The sequence below is a fragment of the Natrix helvetica genome (assembly GCF_964273705.1).
Source record: "Natrix helvetica genome assembly, chromosome: Z".
NCBI classification, from domain to species: domain Eukaryota; kingdom Metazoa; phylum Chordata; class Lepidosauria; order Squamata; family Natricidae; genus Natrix; species Natrix helvetica.
Genome location: NC_138554.1, coordinates 88,235,628 through 88,261,693, shown reverse-complemented (window position 1 = coordinate 88,261,693; position 26,066 = coordinate 88,235,628). Strand labels below are relative to the sequence as shown.

The 26,066-nt window shown below is 39.0% G+C and overlaps 2 protein-coding genes across 7 annotated transcripts in view; one reads left to right on the top strand and one right to left on the bottom strand.

Moving 5' to 3' along the window:
* Nucleotides 1-7,041, bottom strand: part of SNRK (SNF related kinase) — a 43,360-nt gene extending 36,319 nt beyond the window's left edge. The window contains exons 1-3 of one of the 3 annotated variants that reach the window (XM_081970103.1): nucleotides 6,711-7,041; nucleotides 3,497-3,647; nucleotides 1,414-2,101 (exon numbers count right to left, since the gene is read on the bottom strand). In XM_081970103.1, the coding sequence (XP_081826229.1) occupies nucleotides 1,414-2,002 (589 nt within the window). In that variant the 5' untranslated portion in view covers nucleotides 2,003-2,101; nucleotides 3,497-3,647; nucleotides 6,711-7,041. Of the gene's footprint in view, nucleotides 1-1,413; nucleotides 2,102-3,496; nucleotides 3,648-6,601 lie in introns of all 3 variants that reach the window. The other 2 variants (XM_081970104.1, XM_081970105.1) reach the window with 2 other exon arrangements.
* Nucleotides 7,042-7,044: 3 nt separating this feature from the next.
* POMGNT2 (protein O-linked mannose N-acetylglucosaminyltransferase 2 (beta 1,4-)) overlaps nucleotides 7,045-26,066 on the top strand; it is a 223,410-nt gene continuing 204,388 nt past the window's right edge. For 3 of the 4 annotated variants that reach the window (XM_081970115.1, XM_081970109.1, XM_081970113.1), the window contains exon 1: nucleotides 7,045-7,185. The gene's annotated coding sequence lies outside the window, so the exon portion shown is untranslated. Of the gene's footprint in view, nucleotides 7,186-19,864; nucleotides 19,909-26,066 lie in introns of those variants that run through there. The other variant, XM_081970116.1, reaches the window with a different exon arrangement.

The following is a 26,066-nucleotide window of genomic DNA, read 5'->3' as shown; positions in this document are numbered from 1 at the left end:
AATGGAAATGGGATGTTTTGTGTGTGTGTGTGTGTAATAAAACACTAGCCCAGGATTTTAAAATTAAATTAGTTTAAAACAAACTCTGATCCATAAAATTGCAGACATGTTTTCCCATGAGAACAAGCCCTTGCTTTTCCATTTAACCTTGGAAAGGTTGCTGTAGTCATCCCCCTTTTTTCACCTTAGTTCCTCTTGTTCAAAGTTGCAATACTGGGAGCACAGTTTGAAAACTCTACAATAGTCAATCACAATGGCAAGAGCCACAATGAAAAGATACATTATATAAACATCTGAAGAAGATATTTTGCTGAAAACAAGAGGCTACTTCCACATAAATGCAACTATAAGAGAAGTCAGTAACAAGAATAATTTATGTTGTCCTCCTAATGCAAGTATTTGGACAACTGTATTGTGAGTGAAAACATAGTTATTTGTTCATAAGAGTTAAGATGCTGTTAGATAAATGCAATTTTCTGTACTGTCAATACAATTCAAACAATTATTGAATTCTGTGTAAGCACTTCTACTATATTATATATGAAGTGGATATTATCTAGCACCCATTGTAAATAGTACAGTATATTCAAAATAATATAATCATAGAATGTTTCATGTCAACTTTTAACCTGGTATTACAAGTAGTCCTCGACTTACAACAGTTTAAGTGACCGTTCAAAGTTACAACAGCACTGAAAAACGACTTATGACTATTTTTCACACAACTATTGTAGCATCCCCATGGTCACATAATCAAAATTCAAATGCTTGGCAACTGGTTCATATTTATAATGGTTGCAATATCTGGGGTCATATGAACAGCTTCTAACAAGCAAAATCAATGGGGAAACCAGATTCATTTAACCTTGTTACTAACTTAATAACTGCAGTGATTCACTTAACAATTGTGGCTAGAAAGGTTGTAAAATGAAGCAAAACTCTCTTAGTAAATGTCTCACTTAACAACATACATTTGGGGTTCAATTGTGATCATAAGTCGAGGACTACCTGTAGTTAACTTTAGGAGTCATCGAAATAACAAAAATAGTCTACAGTTGTTTGAAATTTGCCAAGCATACTAGTTGAAGCTTAAGTGAATTCAGAGTTCCAAAATATCTGGAGGATAACTGATCGCTTGCCTCTACCACTAGATCAATACAATGAAAGTATGTAAAGACCTTTTAAAATGCATATTTCTAATATTTAAATCCACCTTTTTATAACCAGGTATCCTCAAGATGCCTTAGAATTGCAACTTTCAAAATTCTATTTTTAGTCTGTTTGCTATGAATTCTGGAAACTGCAGTTATTGGATGACATAAATTGGGAAACACTGAATAATTTTTCAAGAATAGTTCATTTGAAAACAAAAATATAGCAATTAAGGTTTTATTTACTAGTTCATTAACTTACCTACTGCAGGAGCATCATATTCATCGCCAAGTAAAATTTCAGGAGCAGAATATGCAAGAGAGCCACAACTTGTTGTAAGTTTTTTCCCAGGTTGAAATTTGTTGCTAAATCCAAAATCAGTTAATTTCACAAGTCCTTGTTTTTCAAAAAATACAACATTTTCTGGTTTTAAGTCTCTGTGAACGACATGCAGTTTATGGCAATAGGATATAGCATGAACAATCTGAGCAAAATATTTTTTTGCCAGATCTTCATTAAGACCTTCTTCATGTTTCATGATGTAATCAAACATATCTCCTCCATCACCAAGTTCTAAGATCAGATAAAGTTTGGTCTGAGTGTCAATAACTTCATATAGACGAACAATATTAGGATGTTGAACTAGTTTCATACATCTGACTTCTTGGAAAAGATGTCCTGTGGCAAGAGTATCTAACTTGGTCTTGTCAATTACTTTTACTGCCACTTTTTCACCTGTAAATACATGTCGGGCAAGTTTCACCACAGCAAAATGCCCTCTGCCTAGGGTTTTATCCAAATCATACAATCCAGCAATTTTTCCATCATATCCTCGTTTAAAACCTGCCATACTCTCCAAGTAGTAATGCCGACACTTTCTAAAACTTGTGTCTTTTCATATAAGGATTTCTGAAATAGATGCACAACTCATCTTCGCTGCCAAATGCATCTAAAAAATCAGAAATAAAATCATTATAGAATGTATAGAAAAACATTTCTGTTCTTATAAAAGTTGGACTTTGTATATGAAAGAACCCACTATAAAAACATTTCCTTGAAATAAATTTTAATAATTTAGGTTGGTCACTCTAGAAATATCAGATATATAGACAAGGTTTATCTAACACTCCAAGTAGTTGAATCATCAAATTATGCACCTTAGAATGAAAGAAAATAAGGGGGGTGGGGGGGAGCCAATTTCACAAAAATGTTAACCATGTTAACAATGATTCCTATTTTCTGAATTTAAAATATATTAAGTAAAAAACCCGAGGAAGCTGCTGAAAATATTAGTAAATGATATCTCTTTTAAACTCTTTTATTGGAATAGAGTACAGAGAGAAAATAACAAAGCACCACACAGGTAGTTTTCAACTTACAACCACAATTGAGCCCAAAATTTCTGTGGCTAATCAAGACAGTTAAGAGAATTTGCCCCATTTTATGATAATTCTTGCCACCATTAAGTGAATTACTCCAGTTATTAAGTAAGTAACACAGTTCTTAAGTGATGGTTTCTCAATTAACTTTGCTTGTCAGAAGGTTGCAAAAGATATGACCCTGGGACACCGTAATAATTATAAGTATGAACCAATTGCCAAACATTCAAATTTTGATTATGTGACCATCGGGATGCTACAAGGATCATAAGTGTGAAAAACCGATTTTTTTTGTGCTGTTGTAACTTCAAACAGTCACTAAATGAGTAGATGTAAGTCGAGGATTACCTGTAATTATACTTTTTTGCTTATTTCTATATTATCTCCTCTTTAGACCCCAACCACTTGTACTCTTTTGTTTGTCTGTCTGTCGGGGAGGGGGGGGGGAGTTATAAAAACTATGAGATATACACAAATTATTAGAAAGCCTGAATCATGAGACAATTATTATATTTAGATGTCAATGTTTATCATTGACAGTTAATTATATATTAATGAAATTATTATTTTTAAAATGGAAAGTGGACTAATACAGACACAATTGTATAACAAGGCCTTTCCAAGAAAGATGTGCAGCGTATTATCAAGCATGATTGAAGCAAAAGTTAACAAAAATAAAACAAAATTGCAGCATCCTGCTAATCCCAGGTTAGAAAAATTCATCTCAACAGCTTGACCTGGCCATCTCTTTTTTTTTCTCACTTTAATCCTGTCCTTTCTAGAAGAGAAATGGAATAGGTTGTAATCTTTTGTCATTGTCTGAGAAGAAAATAAATATTTTAATAATAAATTGTCAGTTGAGGATCCTTATTAGAATGATGTACAAAATGTTTATATCATTGTGACAACTAAGACAAATTTCCTAGTGAAATAAAATCTTTATTGAATGTTGGGAGTCTACTAACCTTAGCAATGCCCTTTTCAAAGGTAACATCTTATCTTAATTATGCTTTGATCATCACGTTGCAAGTTTTCTTCGTATTTTTAGAAGATTCATCTACTGACATTTCTATATCCAATATCAAGTCCAGTTTCACATTCTTCCACTGCTATTTCCTACATAAAAAAAATATTTATTAGCCACCATTGTTTTATGTTTAAATCACAGAAAATACTGTGTTTCCCCGAAACTAAGATAGCTCTTATATACATTCTATATTCTAATTTTAATGGTTACCGAATTTTTCGGAGTAAAAGACGCACTGGAGTAGAAGATGCACCAAGATTTTGAAGAGGTAAAATTTTTTAAAAAGTTTTTGCACTATGCAGACTTCCCAAACCCTTTGTGAAAAATGGGGCACGCAGAGAATTTGAGAGGCCTGCAAAGTGCTCTGGGGGGGGGGGGGAGAAACGAGCAAAAAATGGCCCATTTTTCATGAAAATGGGCCCATATTTTGCCAAAAAAGGGCATGTATAGCCTTTAGGAGGCTTGTAGAGTGCTCCTTGGGGCTGCGGTGTGTGTTAAAAACGAGCAAAAAATGGCCCATTTTTTCTCTTGTTTTTGCCCTCCCCAGCCCCCAGGAGCACTTTCAGGCCTCCCAAAACCTCTGCACATTTTGTGAAGGGGTCAGGGTTTCGGGAGGCCAAAAATTCTGTATTCAGTGTGTAAGACACACTTAGATTTTCGCCCTCTTTTTTGGGCAAAAAGTTGTGTCTTATACTCCGAAAAATACAGTATGTTCTAATTCTACAACAAACTTTCCTTATTTCTTTTAAATATTTGGGAACTGAATATTTAACTGAACTGAATCCCATTATCCTGTACCTTTGCCTTTGGTATACAATGCTCTACAATGGTGAATACACAGGACATAAATAATATGGGAATGTATTCCTGGAGAAGTAGATCTGGCATTATCACTGAGTATATTCGAAAAAAATAAAATACTGTACTGAGCTTTATGTTAGTGCTCAGAGGAAACCGAGCAGATCTTAGAAAATGTCTCACACTTGCAATAATCTAATAAAGCTAAATAAATTCTATTCTAAAACAGCAGAACAATAAAATGGGAAAACAATTATTATGAAAGAATTTGTCAAGGAATCAAATAAATGCTGTATCTATTTGGTATCTGTGTAAATATATGAAAAGAGATGTCAACAGTATTAAGGAGCATGCAACTGAAATGGCATCCAGAAAATGTTGCCAGTGCACCAGAAATGCAATTACTGGTAAATGAAGTTAGACAAACTTGTCTTAAAGTATTCTCTGAATAACAGTCTACATAAAAGAGAAATAAATTGTGATATTTTATACTGAATAATAAAAAAATCTATTTTATATATACTTTTATATCATCTGATCACCTAGATATTTCAATAAATGCTCTTGACAATCACCATGTATCAAATTAACTTTTTATTTTTTAAAAAAAATCCAAAACATTAGTATTATAGTTACATATAGTACAGGGTAAATGAATATAAACTTTTCAGCTTTATAGATTTCATTAGAGCACTACATATATATGCATACACACACATTGTATACAAACACAGACACATTTCATACTCTAGAAAAGTAAACATTGTAAAAAAACAGTATGTTCAGTTAGGTCTGCTATATACTTCCTAATTATACTAACTAAATAAGCTAAGCCAAATTGTGCGTTTCTAATGAGAAATTATCAGTGGGAAAGGCCATACAACATTATCACTGCAGCTAGCAGTTAAAGCCAAATTTTGTTTGTTCTGTTTTTTGATTCTGAGAGTAACCCTTATTCCTAAAAGAATTTCATTTTTCAAGCAGGTTTAACTGCTTCAGGAACCATATGTATTGTGCCAAATCCTTATTTTATCCCACTTCTCTATATCAAATGATGACTGCTGTGATTTCCCATAAATCATATATAAAAATATTCTTATATAGGTAAGTATGATTGCACTAGAGGGCAGGCTTTAAACAGTTGTCTCATATCCTTTGGAAGGATTCATATCTATATTAGCCAACTGTAGGAGAACCATAGTTAATCCAACTACCTTTTGTTAAATAAATGTGTTTTAACTTCTAAAAGAGTAAGTAAGCTTTAAAATCTAAGCTATGAGATATTTTTTATCTCAAGAAACATTTCAAGCATATGTTCAAAGAATGAGATGTTAATATATACAGAATTCATTGTACATTAAAATACTGATGTTAAATAATTATAACATTCCGGTTAATATATTTTTTCAATCAATAATAGATACAGTTTAAACTATAAAAAGGCTGTTTTATGCTCTTTCATCTATCTGTTTCAATTAATTATAATAGAAGGGAATAAACAAAGACATTCTACAGGTCTGATGCCTGTGTCAAAGATGGCAAATAAAACAGAAATTGATGCAGCTTAGAAAAAATGGCTGTTTGCCAAAGAGATCATCAAGTCATAATGTGTTTTTGGCATGACAACGCTATGCAAGCACTTCCATAGAAAAGAGCTCTGTGCATGCACCACAAGAAAAATAAAGACTGCTATGCACATTCTGAACAAACCTGTTGGCTCTCTATCCACCTTGCAGAAATAAGATGCACTGTCATCACCCAAATAGATCTGCAGCTCGAATATATGAATTTCTTAACTGCCACCTAAGCCGGACGAATGCACAGCAGTTGGGAGATGGGGGGTGGAGAGAATGCTGTTCTTTGGACTATAGGGAATTGGGGGAAGAAAATGGAAACAAAACCGCTAACGATGGCAAGGGGACAAAAGGTTAAACTCAATTTCATCTTCCCCTCAGTCATGTATCTTAAATCTGCTTTTTGCAATGCTGACAATTACAAACAATAAACGAATTTTAACCGACCATGCATGCTCTCGGGGACACTACAATTACATGCGAAGAGTCCCCCCCCCCGCCGCCGCATTCTGTGTCTCTCCATGTCTCTTACACATACGTATTTCCTCGCCTCGCCCATCTATTGCAAAAGAGGAAAGCGAGAGGGGTGTGCAAAACCCGTACGGACAGAGTTTTCGAGGGGACCCGGAGTTCGGCCTTCGGGAATGACGACGAACGTCTGGGGTACTCACGTTTTCCATCCCCAATGGCTTCTCTTTCTTTACCAGTATCTGCCCCCGTAGGCCTCAGAAAGAGAAGGCCAAACTGAATCCGTCTCGTACCCCGCCCTTAGCAACTTACTCTCGGTTCTACTGGTGACGGCGGCAGGATTTCCTTTTGTCGCGGCCTCGACTTCCCACCGGCCGCTCCCTGCATGGAAAGCGAAGGTTCCACTTCAGTGTTCGCCGTCTACAACCACACCGGGTAGAAGACTGCAGATCGGCCTCTTTAGCGAAGAAGCGACAACGGGCCACTACAGAGGTCAGCCGATCGCTCTGCGTCGCGTGGCCCGCACCCCTTTCCTTTCAGTTCCGAAGACTCTGCGCCCAACGAACGACGCTCGCGCTTCCAGCGTCCCACGGCAGGCGACGAAACGTACAGACAACAACAGCTCGTAGTCCGAGGACAGCAGCGGGAAAGGAAACGCAGAATAAGGAGGGGCCTCGGCAGAGCAAAGGAAATGCGCATGCGTCCTAGGAGGGAGGCTCCATCCGAGAGTAACCAGTGGGGGAGTTCGATTTCTGCGGCTTGTCTTTCCGCACCTCCACGGCGTGAGGTAAGCTGCTGATCATAAGCACAGCGGTTGGTATAGATGGTGCCGACCTGTAAATGATCTCTGACTGTTGAAAAATGCTTCATAAGAACATCTAGCGTTAATTGGTTAATAGCGAAAAGGGGTTCGTCCTCCCCATCATTGAGCTCTTAATTGTTAGATATGTAATGTCTCCGCATCTCATCATAAACGAAGTTTTAAGTTCACGGTCTGCTTAGTGTTGTGAACACATACAGGAAGTTAAAGATAGACCGAAAACCAGATTGCATGGTTATCGGTGAAATGTTAGATGTCAGTGTACATTAGTGAGGGATACAGTGTCATGGCAGTTTATTACGGATTAATTAATTAGATATGCAGTGCCAGAGCTTTTTGTTTTTAATAGAATGTGGCAGGAGGCTTTAAAACTTTTAAATATTTAAAATACTTTTAAGCTTAGCATAGTTATATATTAGAATGGTTTTTAGTTAAGCTCTTCTTACAAAGGTATGCTTTTTGTATGTTCGTCCAAATATTTATTTACTTGTTAAATTTATGTTGTGTCCGACCCGTCATGACCCCATGCCTCCAGGCCTTCCTGTCCTCTACCATCCTCTGGAGTCCATTTAAGCTCACACCTACTGCTTCAGTGATTCCATCCACCCACCTCATTCTCTGTCGTCCCGTTTTTCTTTTGCCCTCAATCTTTCCCAGTATTAGGCTCTTCTCCAGTCAGTCTTTCCTTATTAGGTGGCCAAAGTTAAATTTATACCCTCTGCAATAAGAAGGACTCTAGATGGTTTACAGAGCAACATAAAAACAATAATGTAATAAATTATCAATCAAACAAATCAGTAACTAAAAATAAAAACAAAACTGCTCAACGTATTCAGACCAATAAATCAGTGGTGTCACTTCAAACTCCATAGGCTTTTTGAAATATTTTAGTTTTTCCAGTAAGAGGTTCAGAGAGATCCCATCTGAAAAACAGAGCCTGTAAGCTTCCACTCCTCTTGCTCCTAAAATGGGAATCATCAGCCTTTCTTCCATAATATATACATATAAAAGCCAAACTGGGTTGGAAAAAGTGGTCCTGCACAACAACAGTGCCAAACCATGTAGGGCATTGTAGGTTAAAACCAACCTTTTGAATTGCAATCAGAAGCCTATAAGAAGGCAATACAGGACTTGAAGCCATGTACCGTATGTCAGCCAGCATCTGGGCTGCTTTATTCAGAAAAAATGTAAAAATATTACATTTTTAAATATAACAATTGAAATGGTAATAATAAATATATTTAAATAAGTATACCTAAAATGATTGAGTTTAGCTATGTAAAACTTTATTATACAGTAGTGGCCAAAATTGTGGCAACCTTTCGGGAAAAGTGTATTTTTGAGATTTGATGGCTAATAACACCACTTTTTTGGGAGTAGTAGCATAACATTATATTTCAATGGAAAGATAATTTAATCAAGAATGTAATACAACAAAGTTTGTTCAATTATCTGTATTCTGTGAAAAGTTATAGCCAAATAACCAGAAAAAGGAAGCTCAACTTGCTTAGGTTGATATCAGGTAGCTTTCCTTTATCTGATTATAGCCAATGAGCATGAGTGTTTAGAGAGCCAATCAGGTGTCATCTTGTTTTGGCAATGAGCCAATCAGATCACAGTAGGATTCTGTTATTGATATCATGTATTGAAGCTGAGAGGAGAACATTTGTCAGTGTATTATGTGATCACTATCAAGTTGGTTGGGGTTTTTTGTGTTGTTTCATTTAGTGAGCTTGTAAAATGTAATAAAATTAAAGTAATGGTGCAAAGAGTTGACTGGTTGCCCAGAAAGTGATGTAAAATAGTATTATTAAATGAGCAGGCTATAGTAATAAAGAAATTAGAATATTCCACTTAACCAAAGGTGACATTTCTAGGTTTTTGAAGAGGTATGAGGCAGGCATCCTCAAACTATGGCCCGTGGGCTGGTTCAGATATTGCTCGCCAATGCAAAGTATCCAGCCTGTGGAGTGATGGGATGAAAAGCAGCTGCCAGCTTGTAAAGTAGTGCTTTAAAAGTCTTTAAAAATCTTTAAAAACACTTTAAAAACACCTTCAGATATTTTTCACAGCCATCCAGAGCCAGTGGGTGAGTAGGAGAGGGGGTGGGGTCAGCTTGCAAAGCAACTGTCAGCTTGTAAAGTAGTGCATTAAAAGTCTTTAAAATGTTTTTAAAACAACCCTTCAGATGTTTTTCACAGCCATATGATCCAGGGTAGTGAGTGAGTAGGAGAGGGGGTGGTTCCAGATTGCAAAGCAGCTATCAGCTTGTAAAGTAATGCTTTAAAGGTCATTAAAATCTTTAAAAACACTTTAAAAACAGCATTTCACATGTTTCAAATTGTAGTCTCACCCCCAACAGTCTGAAGGACCATTATCCTTAATTCACTATTGGAGGCTGGATGTGTGTTTATGTGTGTTAATTATCGTCGTCTTCTGTCTGCTTCCAATGTCTCAATGTTCATCTTGGAGGTTTTAGTTGTAGTCTTAATTGGTGCAGTTCTCAGTCTGGCTTGTGTGATCATCTGAAACATATGATCAGGAGTTATTTTGAAGGAAATCCTGTTTGTTTTATTCTTTTTTAATGGTCTCTTTTAAGGAGCGTGAAGCTGCTGTTGTAATGAAGTTAGGCAACTGGCAAGAAAGTCTGCACTCTTTTTTCCTTTTTTTGTGGGGGTGGAGGTTTAAGTAAATAGATTCCTTGGGTTGAGCAAGTACAGCAAGGACAAAGGCAAAATGGACTGCTAAATTGGGCACGTCCACCCAGTCACTTGACCACTTAACCATGCCCACCCAGTCACATGACCACCTAGCCATGACCACCCAGTTGGTCCGCCCCCCCCCCAAACAGTGTGAGGGACCATGAATCAGGCCCCTGTTCAAAACGTTTAGGACCCCTCGGTATAAGGAGACTCAGTCATTACAAAACCACATTGGTAAAGGCAGGAAAAGGTGCACAACAGCAAGTGATAGAAGAATTAAGAGTGTGTGCCTATGTGACAGAAGAAAATCATTTGGTATATACAAGATGAAATGGCGCAATGCAATGTGAAGTTGAGTGCAAGGACTGTTTGGCACAGGCTGCAGGAATTTGGCCTAAAATCTAGAATTCCACAAAAAAAGCCACTTTTATTTCTCAAAGATAGGTTGAAAAGACTAAACTGGACTAAAATCCATGTTACCTGGATAGAGGAACAATGGGACAGTGTTATTTAGAGTGATGAGACCAATATCTCCCTGTTTGGTAGTGATGGCCTTAAATTCGTAAGAAGAACCGGAGATTTGCATCCTGATTGCATTACATGTACCGTGAAACACCCAGTCAGTGTTATGATCTGAGGTTGTATGACATCAAAAGGTATGGACAGAATTTGTGATTAATGGGAATATAAATGGCCAAATATACATTAATGAAATACTTGAGCCCAAATTGAAGCCTTCCGCACATGATCTTTTTCAAGACAATGAAGCATTTATATTTCAACAGCATTCAGCTCCATGTCATGTTGCTGCTGTGTGCAAAAAGTGGTTTGAGAATAATCGTATTCCTCTGCTGGAATGGCCTGGCCCAGACCTTAACCCAAATGAAAATTTATGGAGCCGACTAAAGAAATTAGTTAGTCAGAAGCGACCCAGCAATAAAACCCAGTTAATACAAGCAATCATTCAATCTTGGTTTCACATTATAACAGTTGCAGAACTAAAAGACTTGGTTCACTCCATGAGAAGACATTGTAAGGCTGTAATTCATGTAAAGGTTACCCAACTAAGTATTAACTGACATGGTGATAATTTTTGTATATCATGGTTTTCTATGATGGTAATTTTTATATATCCCATGTCAGGGTTCCAAATAGCATCCAAAATTAAATCAGAGTCAATGCAAAGTATTGCTCAAAGTTCCAATTTATTAAGAGAGCCATGTTGGCACATCTGGGAAAACCCGAATCTGAAAGCTTCCTGGTTTTCCCCACCCAGTTGAAAGTTCAGGATCTTGCCCCCACACCCACAAGTCCATCACATGGTCCAATCTTCCACTGCCATGCTGGCAGTTCCACCCATCTAGTTCAGGTCAGGCTCAGAGGTGTAGAGACAAAAGATGACCTTGGATTCTAGAAAGGAATTTTATTTTGACAACATCACATTCTACTCCTTACTATTCCCCCTCCCAATTCACCACTAATGAAACAGCATAATAAAATAATAGAAAGTGTGGCAGGCCAGAGATCCCAAAAGGAATATGGCTACAGGCCTGACATCCCGCTTTTTCTATGTGTTTCACTTTTCTTCTTTATAACTGCTATTCTAATAGCAAATCCTTCATAAAAGTTATTGCATTACATTTTTGATTAAATTATCTTTTCATTTATATGGTACTACTCCAAAAAAGTGGTGTTATTAGCCATCAAACCTCAAAAATACACTTTTCCCAAAATATTTCCACAATTTTGGCCACTACGTTCCAGAAGTAAGACTCCAGATGTAGGAGTCTAAGAAAGTAACAATACACTGCAATATTTCCCCTACCAAAGTTTTATGGGGAAAACATAGAAAAAAGACAACAGAACAATGAGATGTTGACATCATGTTGATATTAGATAAAATAGAAATAAGCAACAAGAGCTAATCCTGAGTAACAATATATTGTGAAATAGCTCTGTAGCAAGTCCTAAACTGTTCACTTCAGGAGAAAGATATTGAATAGGCAATATGTGAACTTAAAAGTTGATTGATAATAATAGGAACTTGATATAGCATACTTGAAAAACTTGAAAAAATGTTCTTTGAATGCTTTGATTTTTCTGTGCACTGCTTGGAGAGTCCAAGCAATGGGTTAAATCAGTCTGGTTGCCCTGGGACTGAGGAATCTTTTCCTTGACCATGCCTCCTGGTGCTCGTTGATGCCAGATTTTTTCCTCAATCCACCCGTTCAGGGACTATTTCTTTTTCTTTTCTTTTTTTAATTTTTATTTATTTTTGAACAAAGACAAACAAACATAAAAAAACCCATCTTCCATTACAAATTGTAGAAAGTGTGTCAGTTGGTTACAGTATTTCCATGCATCTCTTCCCTGGTCATCACCTTTTCATATCAAATCGCATATTTTAAATTTACATATATTCATGTATATCACGATTATTATATCTCAACCTTAATTTGACTATAATTGTTTTTACACCCTTTTATATGTAATATTCAAAATCTAGAATAGGGTTATATGATAACATTCTATTAAATCATCCTAAAATCATCTAATTGCAATACATCTTTATAACATATTCTAGATAAAACTTTTAAACCTCCTCTCATATACTCCATGTGTTGTTTATATAAAATTTCATATTATCAAACTAATATATCTATATGTATTGTTATCATTATTAAACTATAGCTATTGTCACTTCCTTTTATACATACTACTAGTAAACTAAATTTAGCTTAGCTTTTATTATACATTTTCATTGCATTAATCTGTATCTTTCCAGTAATAGTGCAGTCATATCTCTTGCCATTTGTAGCATTAATATTCTAGTTACTTTCTTAATAAATCTTGTATGAACTTCTCTTCACAACATGCTGTTCCTTTCGTATCTCATAAAAGCTCGAAACCCAGCATCTGCTCTTTCCATCAGCTTATTTTTGATTATCACTGGTGCTTCTGTCAAGATTTCTCTCCTTATCTCTGTCAATTTTTCTCTCTTTTCTTCTTCTGTGCTTTGAAGTCTGGGGTAGAGTTCCAATCCATCTATCTCCCCTTTCCATATTCCGCTCTTGACATTAGCAACCATGCTCACTTTGTTGTCTGTATCCACAGTTTTCTTATCTCTTTGCTCATTTTTTCTTCAATTTTTTGAACTCTGTCCTCCACATTCTTCATTTGATAAACATCCTCAGTTTTTCCATCAAATTTTTCTGTTTTGTATTCCATATTCTCCAATCTCTTTTCAATTCTCTGTGTCACAACTAATATATTTTTAATTTCAAACATAATCATTTGCAATGTTACAGTTTCTTTTTCCTGCTGCACCATTCTTCCAATTTTACAGGTACTGCCACCATAGGATTCAAGACTATTTTAATAAATTTCAAACAGGTTCATTTATTATCTTTCAAGTCAAAATGTTGTCTTCCCTCCAAAAGCTAATGATAGAACTCCCAAAAAGCACCTGTATAAACAACTTGTGCTCTTCCTACTATCACTGTCAGTAAACAAACTGAAAGAACCTTGAATCTCAAGTGATCAAAGAGAAAGAAGAAAAAACAATGTATCCACCCTCAAGCCTCTAAGTGGCAGTGTAACTGCTTTTCCTGTTGTTACAACTGTCTTTATAATCCTTCTTATTATCTTCTTTATATTCCAAGCTTAAGAAAGAAAAAAACCCTTAAATGGAGATCAAAAACAATCCAATCAATCCATTATAAAAAAAGAAGGAAATTTTTATTTAATCCTTGGTGTAAGCAAAAGTGAAAAAAGAAGAACTATTAATCCATTCAGTTTAAAAAATAGGGAGTCTTTGCAAAAATTCCATCCATGAAAAAAAATTAGAAACAGGATAACACACTAAGTTTAATATAGATTAATTTCGCCGCTTACAGTCTTCCATCTTCCATTTTAATTTAACTTAATTTTTTTGGGTAGTCTCTTTTTCTAATAATAAAATTTCCTCACCAGTTCGACACTTTCTCTTTTTGCTTTCTTCCCGTTCCGGGGCTGTCCCAACTTCAGCAGCTTCATTAGCTGTGTTTCTGTCACCAGAAAAAAAGGCTATTCCTGGATCTTTCAGGGACTTTGCAGTGTCCCTGAGATCAACAGGAGGTGCCCTTCTCAATCACTGTCTCTACAGGACAGTTTAGGTCCGAATGGACCGTCCAGCAGCACAAATATCGACTGCGATCTCGGAGCACCAAGATCGCACGTCGTGCCGTCATGACGTCAGCCCCTTTCTTCCCCGTTCAGGGACTCTTGCAATGAGCTGTAGCTTAATTTACTCCAGCCTTGGACTCTTAGTATTTTTCCTTCCTAGTTTGGGTTTTTTCCTTTCCACTTAACCTTTTACTTTAACTACAAGTCTTTCCTTCAGATTGCACAGCCTTTTTTTCCTCACTTCTGGACTCTAAACTGCAAGCTGAGGTAGGAACGGACATGGGGGGTGCTCCGCTGACTGCGCCGCTTGTGGATGGCAGCAGGGGTTCTTTTAAGTCTTTTTTTCCTTTCTGTAAAGGGTGGCAGCACTCTCAGCAGCTGTCAGGAGGAGCAATCTGCTTGTTTTTTTGTTTTTTCTTTGCCTTTTGTTACTTAAGCTGAGCCGCGGAGAATCTGGAGACCGCATGGCCACCTTGCGGTCTCCATTTCTCCTCCACCCTCCCACAAATGCGGTGGCCACTTTGAAGGGCTTTTCGCGCCCTTTTTTTCCTTTGTGCCTTATTGCTGCCTGGTCTGTTGGGTACAGATCTCCCCCGAGTGGTTAGCTGGCCCTCTTCGGGTCTCCGGAAGGGCCGCTGCCACTTATCCTTTGCTATCTGGGCAGCGCTGGTGTATTGGCCACCACATGGTCATCCACTGGCACAGAGGGGGTTGATTTCATTTTTGCCCCCCCCTTCTGATTGATCTGTGGGTTGCACAGCCACTCTTGGCTCACAGCCTTCCCTAATCTTCTCTACCCTCTCTCACTGACGACCGGGATGCCTCCAGACGTCTATTTTGGTGTATTGCCTCACTTAGTGATGACTCAAAATTTGGTCTCACTTAATGACGGTTTGTTCCAACTGCAGAAATCAGGCCTCTACATCACAGCCATTGCTCTGACCCACTCAGTGATGGGTAATACCACCTGTCTCAGTTAGTGATGGATTTTTTTTCATCTTGTCCCATTTAGTGATGAGGTCCACAAATCAACACAGATGGCAGAAACATCGCGTCCTGTGGATCTGGAGCAGCCGGAACCATCGTCTCAGGATAGATCAGGTTCCTGCAGTACCTCTGGTCAGGCCAAGTCCTTTGGCAAGGGCAAGCAGCCTAGAAAGGGCAAGGTGGCAGGGCAGGGCAGTCATCCCTATCGTGCGTTGTCATCCATGGCGGATAGGGACGCTCAGCGCAGGCAACGGGATCTTGAGAAACAATTTGAGAAGGCCCAGCACCAGGCAACTTGGGCCAATCCACAAGCCCTTGCTCAAATGGAAGAATTACCTCCTCTCTCTTCCATTGGGGACCCTCTGCGGGTCATTGAGGAGGAGGTGGAATCCCAGGTTTTGTCTCCTGACCTCTCCATGGCAGATCTGGGCTCCTTTGTTTCTGATTTGGCCCTGGGGCGGCCCAGCCTGGGAGGGACCCGGCCTCATCTCTCACAGGAGGGGCACCCCCCTCCACCGAGCTGGACCCAATGATGACTGGGAGCCCGAACCTTTGGCTCACATGTAAGCAGTCATTGCCCGAGCCATCTCCCAGTGTATAGCGTAGGGGCTTCAGAAGAAAGATCAGGCCCCACCCAATCCTGCTCCATCCCAGGCCCGGAAGGGAGTGTCCGGCGCTGCCCGCAGGGTATGACATCCTTCCTTGGAATCCTCAGTAGTCAGTGAGGCTTCTGCATGGGAGGATCCGGAACAAGAGGAGGAGCTCTTGGAAGACGAGAACCTTCCCCCAGATGCTCCTGCCTTCTCTGGGCTCTTTAAGCCCACCCTCTTCAAGTCTATTCTACATAAGGCCAAGACCACCACCCAAGTAGGTGCTAAGCCTCAGACTAACCTAGGCGCAGCTGAGTCTCCTGCAGCCAACCCCAATGACAGCATGTTTAAATCTCAGGCCCCACCTCAGAACCCGGTTCCTGTTCCTAGCCTCTTCATGGATGTGATACAGCGGCAATGGGTCCAACTGGGTTCCCTTGCCGCTCCTAGTGGTGGGGACAAGAAATTAGAGCCTGCCCTGGAGGATGTAACACTACCTTCGGTAGATCCTCCAATAGTAGCCCTCACCTCTAATTCTGTCCTGCCTGCAGAACTGAGGGAAGGTCTAAAGGTGGAGGACAAGAAAACAGAGAAGGTGTACCACAACACCCACCAAGCGGCGGTTTGGGCCATTAAGACGTCTTCCTCCGCTTCGTTTTTCAACAGGGTTTCCATCATTTGGCTACGTGAATGGCAGGCTAAGCTCCCAGTGGGAGACATTCCCCTCCACCAGGACATGACAAAGATTATAGCAGCAGCCCAATACTCTGCCAACGCCTCACATAATGCGGCGAAGTTTGCCTCGAGGGCATTGGCCTCTAATGTCACCTCTAGGTGCCTCATGTGGCTTTGCCACTGGCAGGCCAACCAGAAGGCCAAGTGGAGGCTAGCTTCTGCTCCCTTCATGGGATCCAAGCTGTTTTGGGAGGTCTTGGACCCCTTTCTGTTGAATCTAAAGGTCCTTCCCACCCTGACAAAGAAGCAGGATCGTAAATTTGCCCCCTATATCAGGAGGCAGTCCTTTCGCTCCAACAATTCCTCTCTCTCATCCTCCTCTGCCACCAAATCATTCAACCAGCCCACTGTCCATTCCCAGAACAGGCAGTCCTTTTGGGACAGGGGTAGGCAACAGTTCAGCCTCCGCAAGGCCAACCGCAGGGGGGGGGCTCTCATAGACCCTTCCGCAAGGCCAAGTGACCACCAATGGTCACCTGACATCGGAGGACGGCTTCAGCTGTTCGCCTCCCAATGGGAGCAGACCACAGAGGACGGTTGGGTTCTACAGACCATCAAGGAGGGACTGTCACTGGAGTTCCTTTCCCCTCCCCCCAGGCACTTCATACAATGCCCCACCCCATCTTGCCCTCTCAAGAGGGAGCTCATGGACCAGGAAATCCACTACCTTCTGGAGATCAATGCCATAGAGCAAGTACCACCCGATTAGGAGGGGAAGGGTTTCTACTCTATCCTCTTCCTGGTCTCCAAGAGCTCAGGAGGATGGAGAGCGATCTTGAACTTCAAAAAACCTCAACCATCACATCGCATACAGGAAGTTCAAGATGCAATCCCTGCAAACCATCCTCGCAGGGATTCACCAGGGGGACCTCCTAATGTCAATCGACCTGAAGGAGGCTTATTTACACATCCCAATTTGGCCACAATACCGGAGGTTCCTGTGGTTTGTCTACGCAGGCCAACATTATCAATACAGGGCCCTGTGCTTCAGCCTGTCATTGGCACCCAGGACCTTCATGAAAATTCTGTCAGTAGTTGTGGTGCCCCTCAGGCGCAGGCCCGTAAGGCTTCAATGTTATCACGCATTCTCATTGAACCTAGAAAAAAGCCATCTCACACCAGCTACCAAGCTCCTACACCTGGGGACGGTGATAGATACCTCCAACTGCAGGGTGTCCCTCTCCCAGGATAGGATCGACAGTTTAGTCTCCCTGGCCCGCAAAGTTCATGGGTTGAGACAAGTTCCTGTGCTGCTCCTCTCGCAGCTGCTTGGGAAGATAATTTTGTGCATTTCTGTTGTTACCTGGGCACGGCTGCATTCCCGGGAGTTGCAGTGGCTCCTATCCCATCAAAGAGCCAAGAGGAGCAACTCCTCCATGAGGGTCCATCTTCCTCTGTCCATGAAGAGGTATCTCAGGTGCTGGCAAACAACGACCCTGCAAAAAGGGCATATCTTCAAGGAGCTGACGAGAGTGGTCATCAGGGCGGACGCCAGCTTAGCGGGATGGGGCGCTCACATGGGACATTGCATGACTCAGGGCAAGTGGTCTACAGCCGAAGCAGCTTGCAACATTAACTTCCTGGAGCTGCGGGCAGCAAGACCCGCCCTACGTCATTTCCAACAAGGCATTCTACATCAGCACGTACTCTTGAGGACGGACAATGTGGCCACCAAGGCCCAAATAAATCGCCAGGATGGCACAAGTTCCAAGAAACTCATGGCGGAAGCAGAGGCCCTGGGCAAGTGGGCAGAGCATCACGTCGAATCCATCTGCTCTGATCACATTGGGGTAAACCTCACCCAAGCGGACTGGTTGAGCAGGACCACCATAGACAATGCAGAGTGGCAATTGTACCCGGTCCTGTCCCGCAGATTCGGCACTCCCACAGTCAACCTGTTTGCCACCCACGAGAATACGCAGCTCCAACAGTTCTTCTCCCGCTTCCACTTGCCCGGGGAGCAGAGGGGACGGATGCTCTCCACTGCAAGTGGCCCCAGGAACTGCTCTATGCCTTTCCACCATTCCCTCTGTTACTACAAGTGATCCACAAATTCTTAGCTGTATTAAATGTCATCAAATTCTGGCCGCACATAAGGTCCATAAGTTGTTTTAATATGGGTTCCCAAGGGGTCATTTGTTTAGTGTATGGACCACCCTCTTATACAAGCAACAATCAAATAGGATTTGAGCCAGTTCTTCTACTTCTGCTGCTCCACAAATGCAGAGACATCCATTATAGGTTATAGAATGGAAGCTCCCATATCTGACCATTATGTCAAGCTGTTTGACCCTTTCTCACATAAATATCTCCCTAAGATGTTTTAGCAATTGTAACCCTAAATAACTGTCTATCTGAAAAGTACATTTATATTTGCTCAGCCATTTCAAGTTACTAGCCTTACTAAGGATAGCTATATATTTTGTGCTTCTATATCTTTGATTCTTTGAGCAGCTCTTTTTTAAACTTACTATCTTGTTACACAAGAGAACAGGAAGACCACGGCTTTTTACAAAATTTGTCAGTTTGGTGCTCCAAGAGGTTTGTAGTTGTGCTTTTATCTGCTCTGATAAACATAATTTGGGGAATCTATCAGTCTCCATTTTGTTGATTATGTGCCAGTAGTTATATGCTCTGATTTTAGACAGAGCATGAAATGTATAAATTCCCAATTCAGTTCTAACTCCTACAATAGATGTCCTTAGATCTATACCCAAAATACATATCAGACTGTGTTTGTTTTAATACTGTAGTAGAATATATACCCCGAAAGTCTGCTCCATACAATAGCATGAGGTAATCTTAGCTTTATATATTTTAATTAATGGGGCAAAGGATCCTGGGTAACTATGATTCTTTAATTTAAGCAGTAAATTCAAATGAGCTTTTGCTCTAATTGTACTCCCTTGATGATGGCAAACCCCAAGATCCAGTCTTTTAAAAAGTTATGCCTAAATATACAAAGATGTTAACCTATTCAATTGGTTATATTATTTAAACAAATGAAGTTGATATCAACCAATGTTTTCTTTCACGAGAATCTTACTGTCAAAATATTCAAGTTAAGCACCAGAGACAATAACAGATTGTAAACAGAATAAATATAAACATATAAAATAAGAAATTATCGATGACATTCTTTTAAAAAAATAGTTCAGGACTTGGGGAAACAGGAATACATTGACTATTTTCATATAATATGTTATTCATTTTCTTAACCATGATATAATTAAATCAGTGTTCTGGATCCATACAGTATATTAGCCACAAAGTTATCAACCACATTTTAATTTGCGGGGTCCTTGGTGCTCTCTGAGCTTGGTTGTTTTGCAGACATGTCATTTCTTGGTAACATGATAAGTGCTAGAAAGTTGGGTTTGCTCTCAACTTATATGATTGTTGGTCTGATGTTAATCTTGGAGTTAATTTATGCTCATCTGCATATTGAGTGCTGGTGGGGAGGTATTTTGATCTTTTTGTTCCCTTTTGGCTTGATGATTGTCTCTTGCATGGTATGTAGAATGTGTTTATGTCTACGTGTCTATTAATGACTCATTTGTCAGAGTGCCATGCTTCTAGAAATTCCTTAATATTTTTGGACTTGACTTGGTCTAGGATGGTCACAGTTTCCCAAATGAAACTATGGTTAAGTGTCCCATATATTGTGAAATTAAAGAGGTTTCATCATGTCTTCTGATTGCTAGTAAACATTTTTCCCCATCTTCTGCCTGTTTGTCATACATAATGGCTCATGCGGTCGTTACACTGTATGTTGTAGATGACTACTGTTTTTCTTCTGGGGCTGCTAAGTCTTTTGGCTTAATGTTTTTAAAGGTTTTAGTTGGCTTTCTGCATTGTAGTAGTCTGTGGTTGTAGTAGTTGGTGGTTTCTGAGATGTTCTTGGTGTATGGCAGTGTTATTGTTTTTAGGGCTTGTGTTGGTTGTGCTATATTGGGTTGAGTGGTCAGGCACTTTTTGTTAAGGTTGCATGAATATCCATTTTGTTGAATATCGAGCAAGTTCTGCTCCCTTCTAGTATTAGTTATGTTACCTAGTTTGGGTAATGAAATGACTACAAGAAAGCATCCAAACTCAGAGAGCATCAGGGACCCTTAATTTCAATGCTGAGCTACAAATATTCTCCATTATTGGTCCTTTTTAGTTTGTCATGTTGCGTCCACCATCCATTCTTATGCAAGGTTTGAACATGTCACTTAGAAGGCCACCATCTGCTATATACTACATAAATAAGGCTATAGCTAAGATTTAAGGCAACAACCAGCAGTTTCAATCCTAAATGTAGTTGAGAAACCAGAAATTAAAATCGGAGGAGACAACCATGTTACTTTTAAGAACTACATTCCACTGTGGTAATTTGTTTACAATTGTATAAGTTGGGCAATGGCCAGAAATGGGTGAGACCAGAGGCCCATCTGTTTCCTCCACTCACATCCACTCACTTCCCCTGCTCTGCTATGCACATATATTAGGCGGATAGGGAGAAAAGGAGGGGATGATTTCATCTTTCCTTTTCCTGGTACAAAGGAAGACTGAAACAATGCCAATTGGAAAGGGAAATTTGTGGAATGTTTAAACATCTCAATTCCTGCCTTCTGGAATAATAGTTTGGCTTTTATTAACGTTTTTGTGAAAAGGGGATTTTAAAAAAACCCTCCTTTTTGTCTCCGAAGCTGTCCTCAAGCGGTTCAGCAGTGAGGAAAGAGGCCCAAAAGGATGTACATGCCGTTCCGGGCCTCCTTCCTCATGCTTGATGATGATGGTGGCGATGAAAAAGGAGGCATAGAGTGCCACACCACCATTCTAGGCCTTCTTTCCTGTCCCTGAACTGCTTAAGGAAGGCTTTGGCGATGAAAAAGGAGGGAGCAGGTAAAGAAACAGGCTGGAGGGGAGATAGATCTTCATCAGCTAAGTGACTGGGTACGGCAGGATGGGGGGGGGGGGGGAAACAATTATGATGACCCCAGGGGAGGGAGAATAAGGTATCTGTGGGTTAGGGAGGCCTTGCGTGGTCTGAAGCAGGTGGCCTATTCCATTACTAGGCCTCACCCATGGCCTTCCCCACCCCGAGATACCTCACATGCCCTTAACAAGCCATACATTTGATTAGTGAATGCATGGGTGAAAGGAGGGAGTGATTGCGTTCAAGGTACGAGATTCACTCCCACAAATCTGGTAGGGAAATATCTCTGAAAAGGTGCCTCGAAAGGCATACGAGTTGTAATTAATTCTTTTTTATATTTAAATTTTATATTTAAATGTTGGTTTGTAATGTCCTACTTATTTGTAAATAAGAATAGGAAAAATGATATTTGATGACAGAAGAATGTTATTGGTCTCACTATCAAGGCACTTGGTTTACAAAGTTAGTAACTTAGAGACACATTATTTGATGTGAACTGGAAGGAAAATTAATGCTTTCAAACTATGATACTTTTGACCTGATAATTCTAAAAGAATTGGCATTTGTCATAGAATGTAACATATTTTCTCCCTTCCGTCTCTTATTGTTGATATAGTGAATGTGCTGCTAAAGTTTTTTTATTTGGATTTGTAACACAATATTCTTTTGATGCCACTATACAAATAATAATTAAGGAAATGATCTGGGAAAAGAAATTTAAAATAGTATTTCAAAGCATGGCATAGCGAAATCTTGTTAATAAAGCCCTTGTATGTTGGAGAATATCTAGTTTTATGGTCTTATTTAGATGTTCTAGTGCCATAGTGGTGAATCTATGGCACGTGGAGCCATATTTGCTGGATGCTAGTCGTCAACTCCGGCATGCATGCACACGATGCCAGCTGATTTTTGGCCTTCCGGAGGGCCAGGAGAGAGAGTTTTCGCCCTACCCAGGCTTCAGGAAAGCCTCCAGAGGCTGGGGAAGGTGAAGAACAGGCCCAATGGGCCACCCGGAAGTTTGGGAATCAACCATTTCCAGCTTTTGGAGGGCCTCCGGGAGGCCAGAGGAGGACATTTTTGCCCTCCCCAGGCTTCAGGAAAACCTCCAGAGCCTGGGGAGTTGTGTGTGCATGCGCAGGTGGACAGGGAGGATAGAAGAGTGTGGGCACATGTGCGCACAAAATAGTGCACATGCACAATTTTGGCACGCCATAAGAAAAAGATTCACCATTCCTGTTTTAGTGTTTCAAACTTTGAATGATTTACAAAAAAGCAATATTACAAATATAAATAAAAATTAAAGGTTCCCCTTGCACATATATGTTAGTCATTCCTGATTCTAGGAGATGGTGCTCATCTCAAAGAGCCAGCCCTGTCCGAAGACATCTTGAACTGCTAGGTTTGCAGAAGCTGGGATAAGTAATGGGAGCTCACTGTCAGACTCTGTTACGTGATGCTAGGGATTCGAACCACTGCACTGCCGACTTTTTTGATCTACAAGCTCAGCATCTTAGCCACAGAGCCACAGTGTCCCTAAATAAAACTTAGAGGATGAAAAAGCTAAGATTTATAGCATCTCATTTTTTTAGAAAATACCATATTTGAGTGGCATTATACTTATGTAACATAATATTTACCCAAACTTTCCCATAATTCATAATGTAAAAGGAAAATTATCCTTGTTGCCAATTTATCATTCAGACTAAACAATCCAACAGTAATTAACCTGGCCTGCCATATAGAAATATATGTGGTAGTTCCTATTGTGAGCACATTAGTTCAGTCATGGCTCTACACATTCTTTTTACATTTTGGAAAAATAGGTTAGTTTCTCTCTATTTAATATAATTTAAAAAAGAAAAAAATCAGATTTGTTTTCAAATGTCAGAGTATGCAAATGACCCAGGAAGTACATCATGGATAAGTTGATTCAGGTTTGCAGGCTGAGGATGTATAGTATTTGGCAGAATATCACTATCTAGTAAATTTAAAATATAGTAATGGCAGATAATGATACTAATATCCAAAATATATCTATGGACCACTGACCTGCTAGAATTATTTCAGTGGCAAGGGATATCAACAATTTAGCAATATTAATTATTCATAAATAATGTGTCTGTAATGTGTCAGTCTATTCCTTTCTCATTGTTTCTCCCAAGTTCCCACATTCATTAGTTAATAAGCCATTTTAAGATATATCCACAACAAAAGTGGTTGTTGCCAATAAGGTATGTGGAACAGTTGGGGATTAGGAGCGTTTGAATGGCAGTTGTCAATGTCTATTACTGAGAAAAATGTAGTTAATTGTGTTAATTATAAAAAGTTGTTGATTAGTCCTTTAAAGCTTTTATATTGTAAGATTTCTCTGAATGGTTCTTTTCCTTTTCTTTATCTGGAGATGTAGGCTATATTCATACCAATTTCCTCTAGTAAAATGGAGATATTTCAGGAAAAGAGTTATTTTCTTTCCCCAGCACCATCCTAATTATTTCTCAAAAACAACAAAACCTTACTAGTTTCTTTAAAGAAATGAAAGAATTTTGCAACTATAGTTTTGGGAAGAGAAAGCAAATAAAAAGTACAAAGATATTTTCTGGGCCTCCAGAATCCTTGAATTTTCAGCATTTATAATCAAAATGGCCAAATACCCAAAGATATATTATTTATTGTTGCAAGGGGTAAGTGGTTAAAGAATTCTTACATAAAGACTTTAATCTGAGGTCCGCGAACTTTCTTTCCATAACATGATTCTATCTATGCATTTTAATTAAAATACAGACATGTTCTACAAATGAGAGAATTAGTGTTAGTTTTCCATTTTAAAAAATATTATCTTTTAATATTTTCCTTTAGTGCTAAATATATGAGCAGTAATAAAAATGTACATTAAAATGTATTTTCTTATTTATTGCATATTATTATAAAAACAGAATTTTGACATGGAAAATTATTTCTAAAATTCTGATTTGAAGTACTTGTAGATCCATCCAAAGTTTAGCAGGCCAGAAGTTAAAACAATGTGATATATTTAGATTCATAAAATTCACATTTATCTGAACAGTCAACGGAATCTAATGTTTGTGCTTCAGACTACTACCAAGGGTCTGGAATGCACTGTTTACTTCCTAAATAATTACAGAAAACAATGAATTTGGAAAGCTGCTTGGGATTTGTTGTAAGCTTCTGATTTTTTATAAATGAACAATGATACTAGATTAAAATATATAGCAAAGGGAACTGTTTATAAATTCTGCTTCTGCCTTTCTAATTGTTTATTACAAATAAACTTAGCTTAGCTCAGAATTGATATTTAAAGATTTATACAAAATCCAAAACTAAAAGTATCAAAACAAAATAACCAAATACAATTGATATGGGCATTCATCCAGTTAACAGTCAAAATCAATTCCCTCAAGATACAATCCATGTACTCAAGATACAACCCTGATGGAGCCTACCCATTACAATTGCATGTTGTGATAACTGTTGAATGAGATGGCTTCACTGAATGACTCTTATCCTCTGTTCTCCCTGATGCTGCCTTTAAGTGAAAGTGTACTTTGTTAATGAGGTGCCTTAGGGGTGGGAGAACTGAGAGGCCTAGCATTGGCCCAGGCCTGTCTGCTGCAATCTCCTAAATTTTCGGGAGGAATTCGCAGGATGAGCCAGGAGTGGATATTCTGATGCCCAATTGACCTCGAGACAGAGTTAAACTGAAGCCACGCCTCTGTGCTCCTTGCTTCTGGCTCCCAGTTTCAACTGTGTCTGGCCTAAGAAGGACGAGTTGCTTTTGGCTCCTTAGACATCAATACTCAATCCAGTCCCATCCTGCCTTCTCTTCCTCCCTGCCTTCCCCCATCTGCCTCCATCTGACTCTAGTGAAACCATCCTTGGTGTGGCTTGCTCCCGGCCGCTGGTAAGAGCCTTGGGCTTTGGTATGGGGGCTGTTGGAGGCTGGACACCATTCTGGCCTCGTGTTCCTTTTTTTTTTTTGCAATTTGTTTTTATTTTTATTAAACAAACAACACACAAAAAAATCATCATCTTACATTACATCTTGTAAAAAGTGTGTCAATTGGTTACAATTAGCTTTCGTCCATCTCTTCCACAGTCATTGCTTATATTCATATCAGATGTCAAAGATTCTTAATGAATTTTACTATCAACATAGCATAGTTCTCATTTGACTGAAGTTGTTTTAGTGTCCTTTTGTCTAAAATAATCCATAGTTAAAAACACAACCACCTGATCCAATAACCTTAAGCCTTTATAACATATTCTAAATAAAGATTAGTTGACAAAGTTTCTAAGCCCTTTTTTTTTCCAAGTCACTGTTTACAATTTATGTCCAGGTTCCTTTTGTTATGGTAGTACATATATATATCATTAACTGTATCCCTTATCATTATCATTCCATTATTAGTTGTTATAGTTAATATTGGTTAACAGAAGATCCTTTACTGTTTATATCCATTTTCTTCTCACCAAACCAACACATATGTGTACCTTATTGCCATTATCAATTATTTATTTAACATAACAATCTAAAAGTTACTAAATTACTACTTACTAATTATAAAACTTAGTTAATTTTTGTTATCAACTTTCATATATCCAATAACATTACACCTTTATAACATATTCAAAATAAGGATTAATTAATATAATTTCTAAGCCTTTTTCCCAAGTCACTGTTTGTAATTTATATCCAAATTCTTTATGTTAAACCAGTACATATATATATAT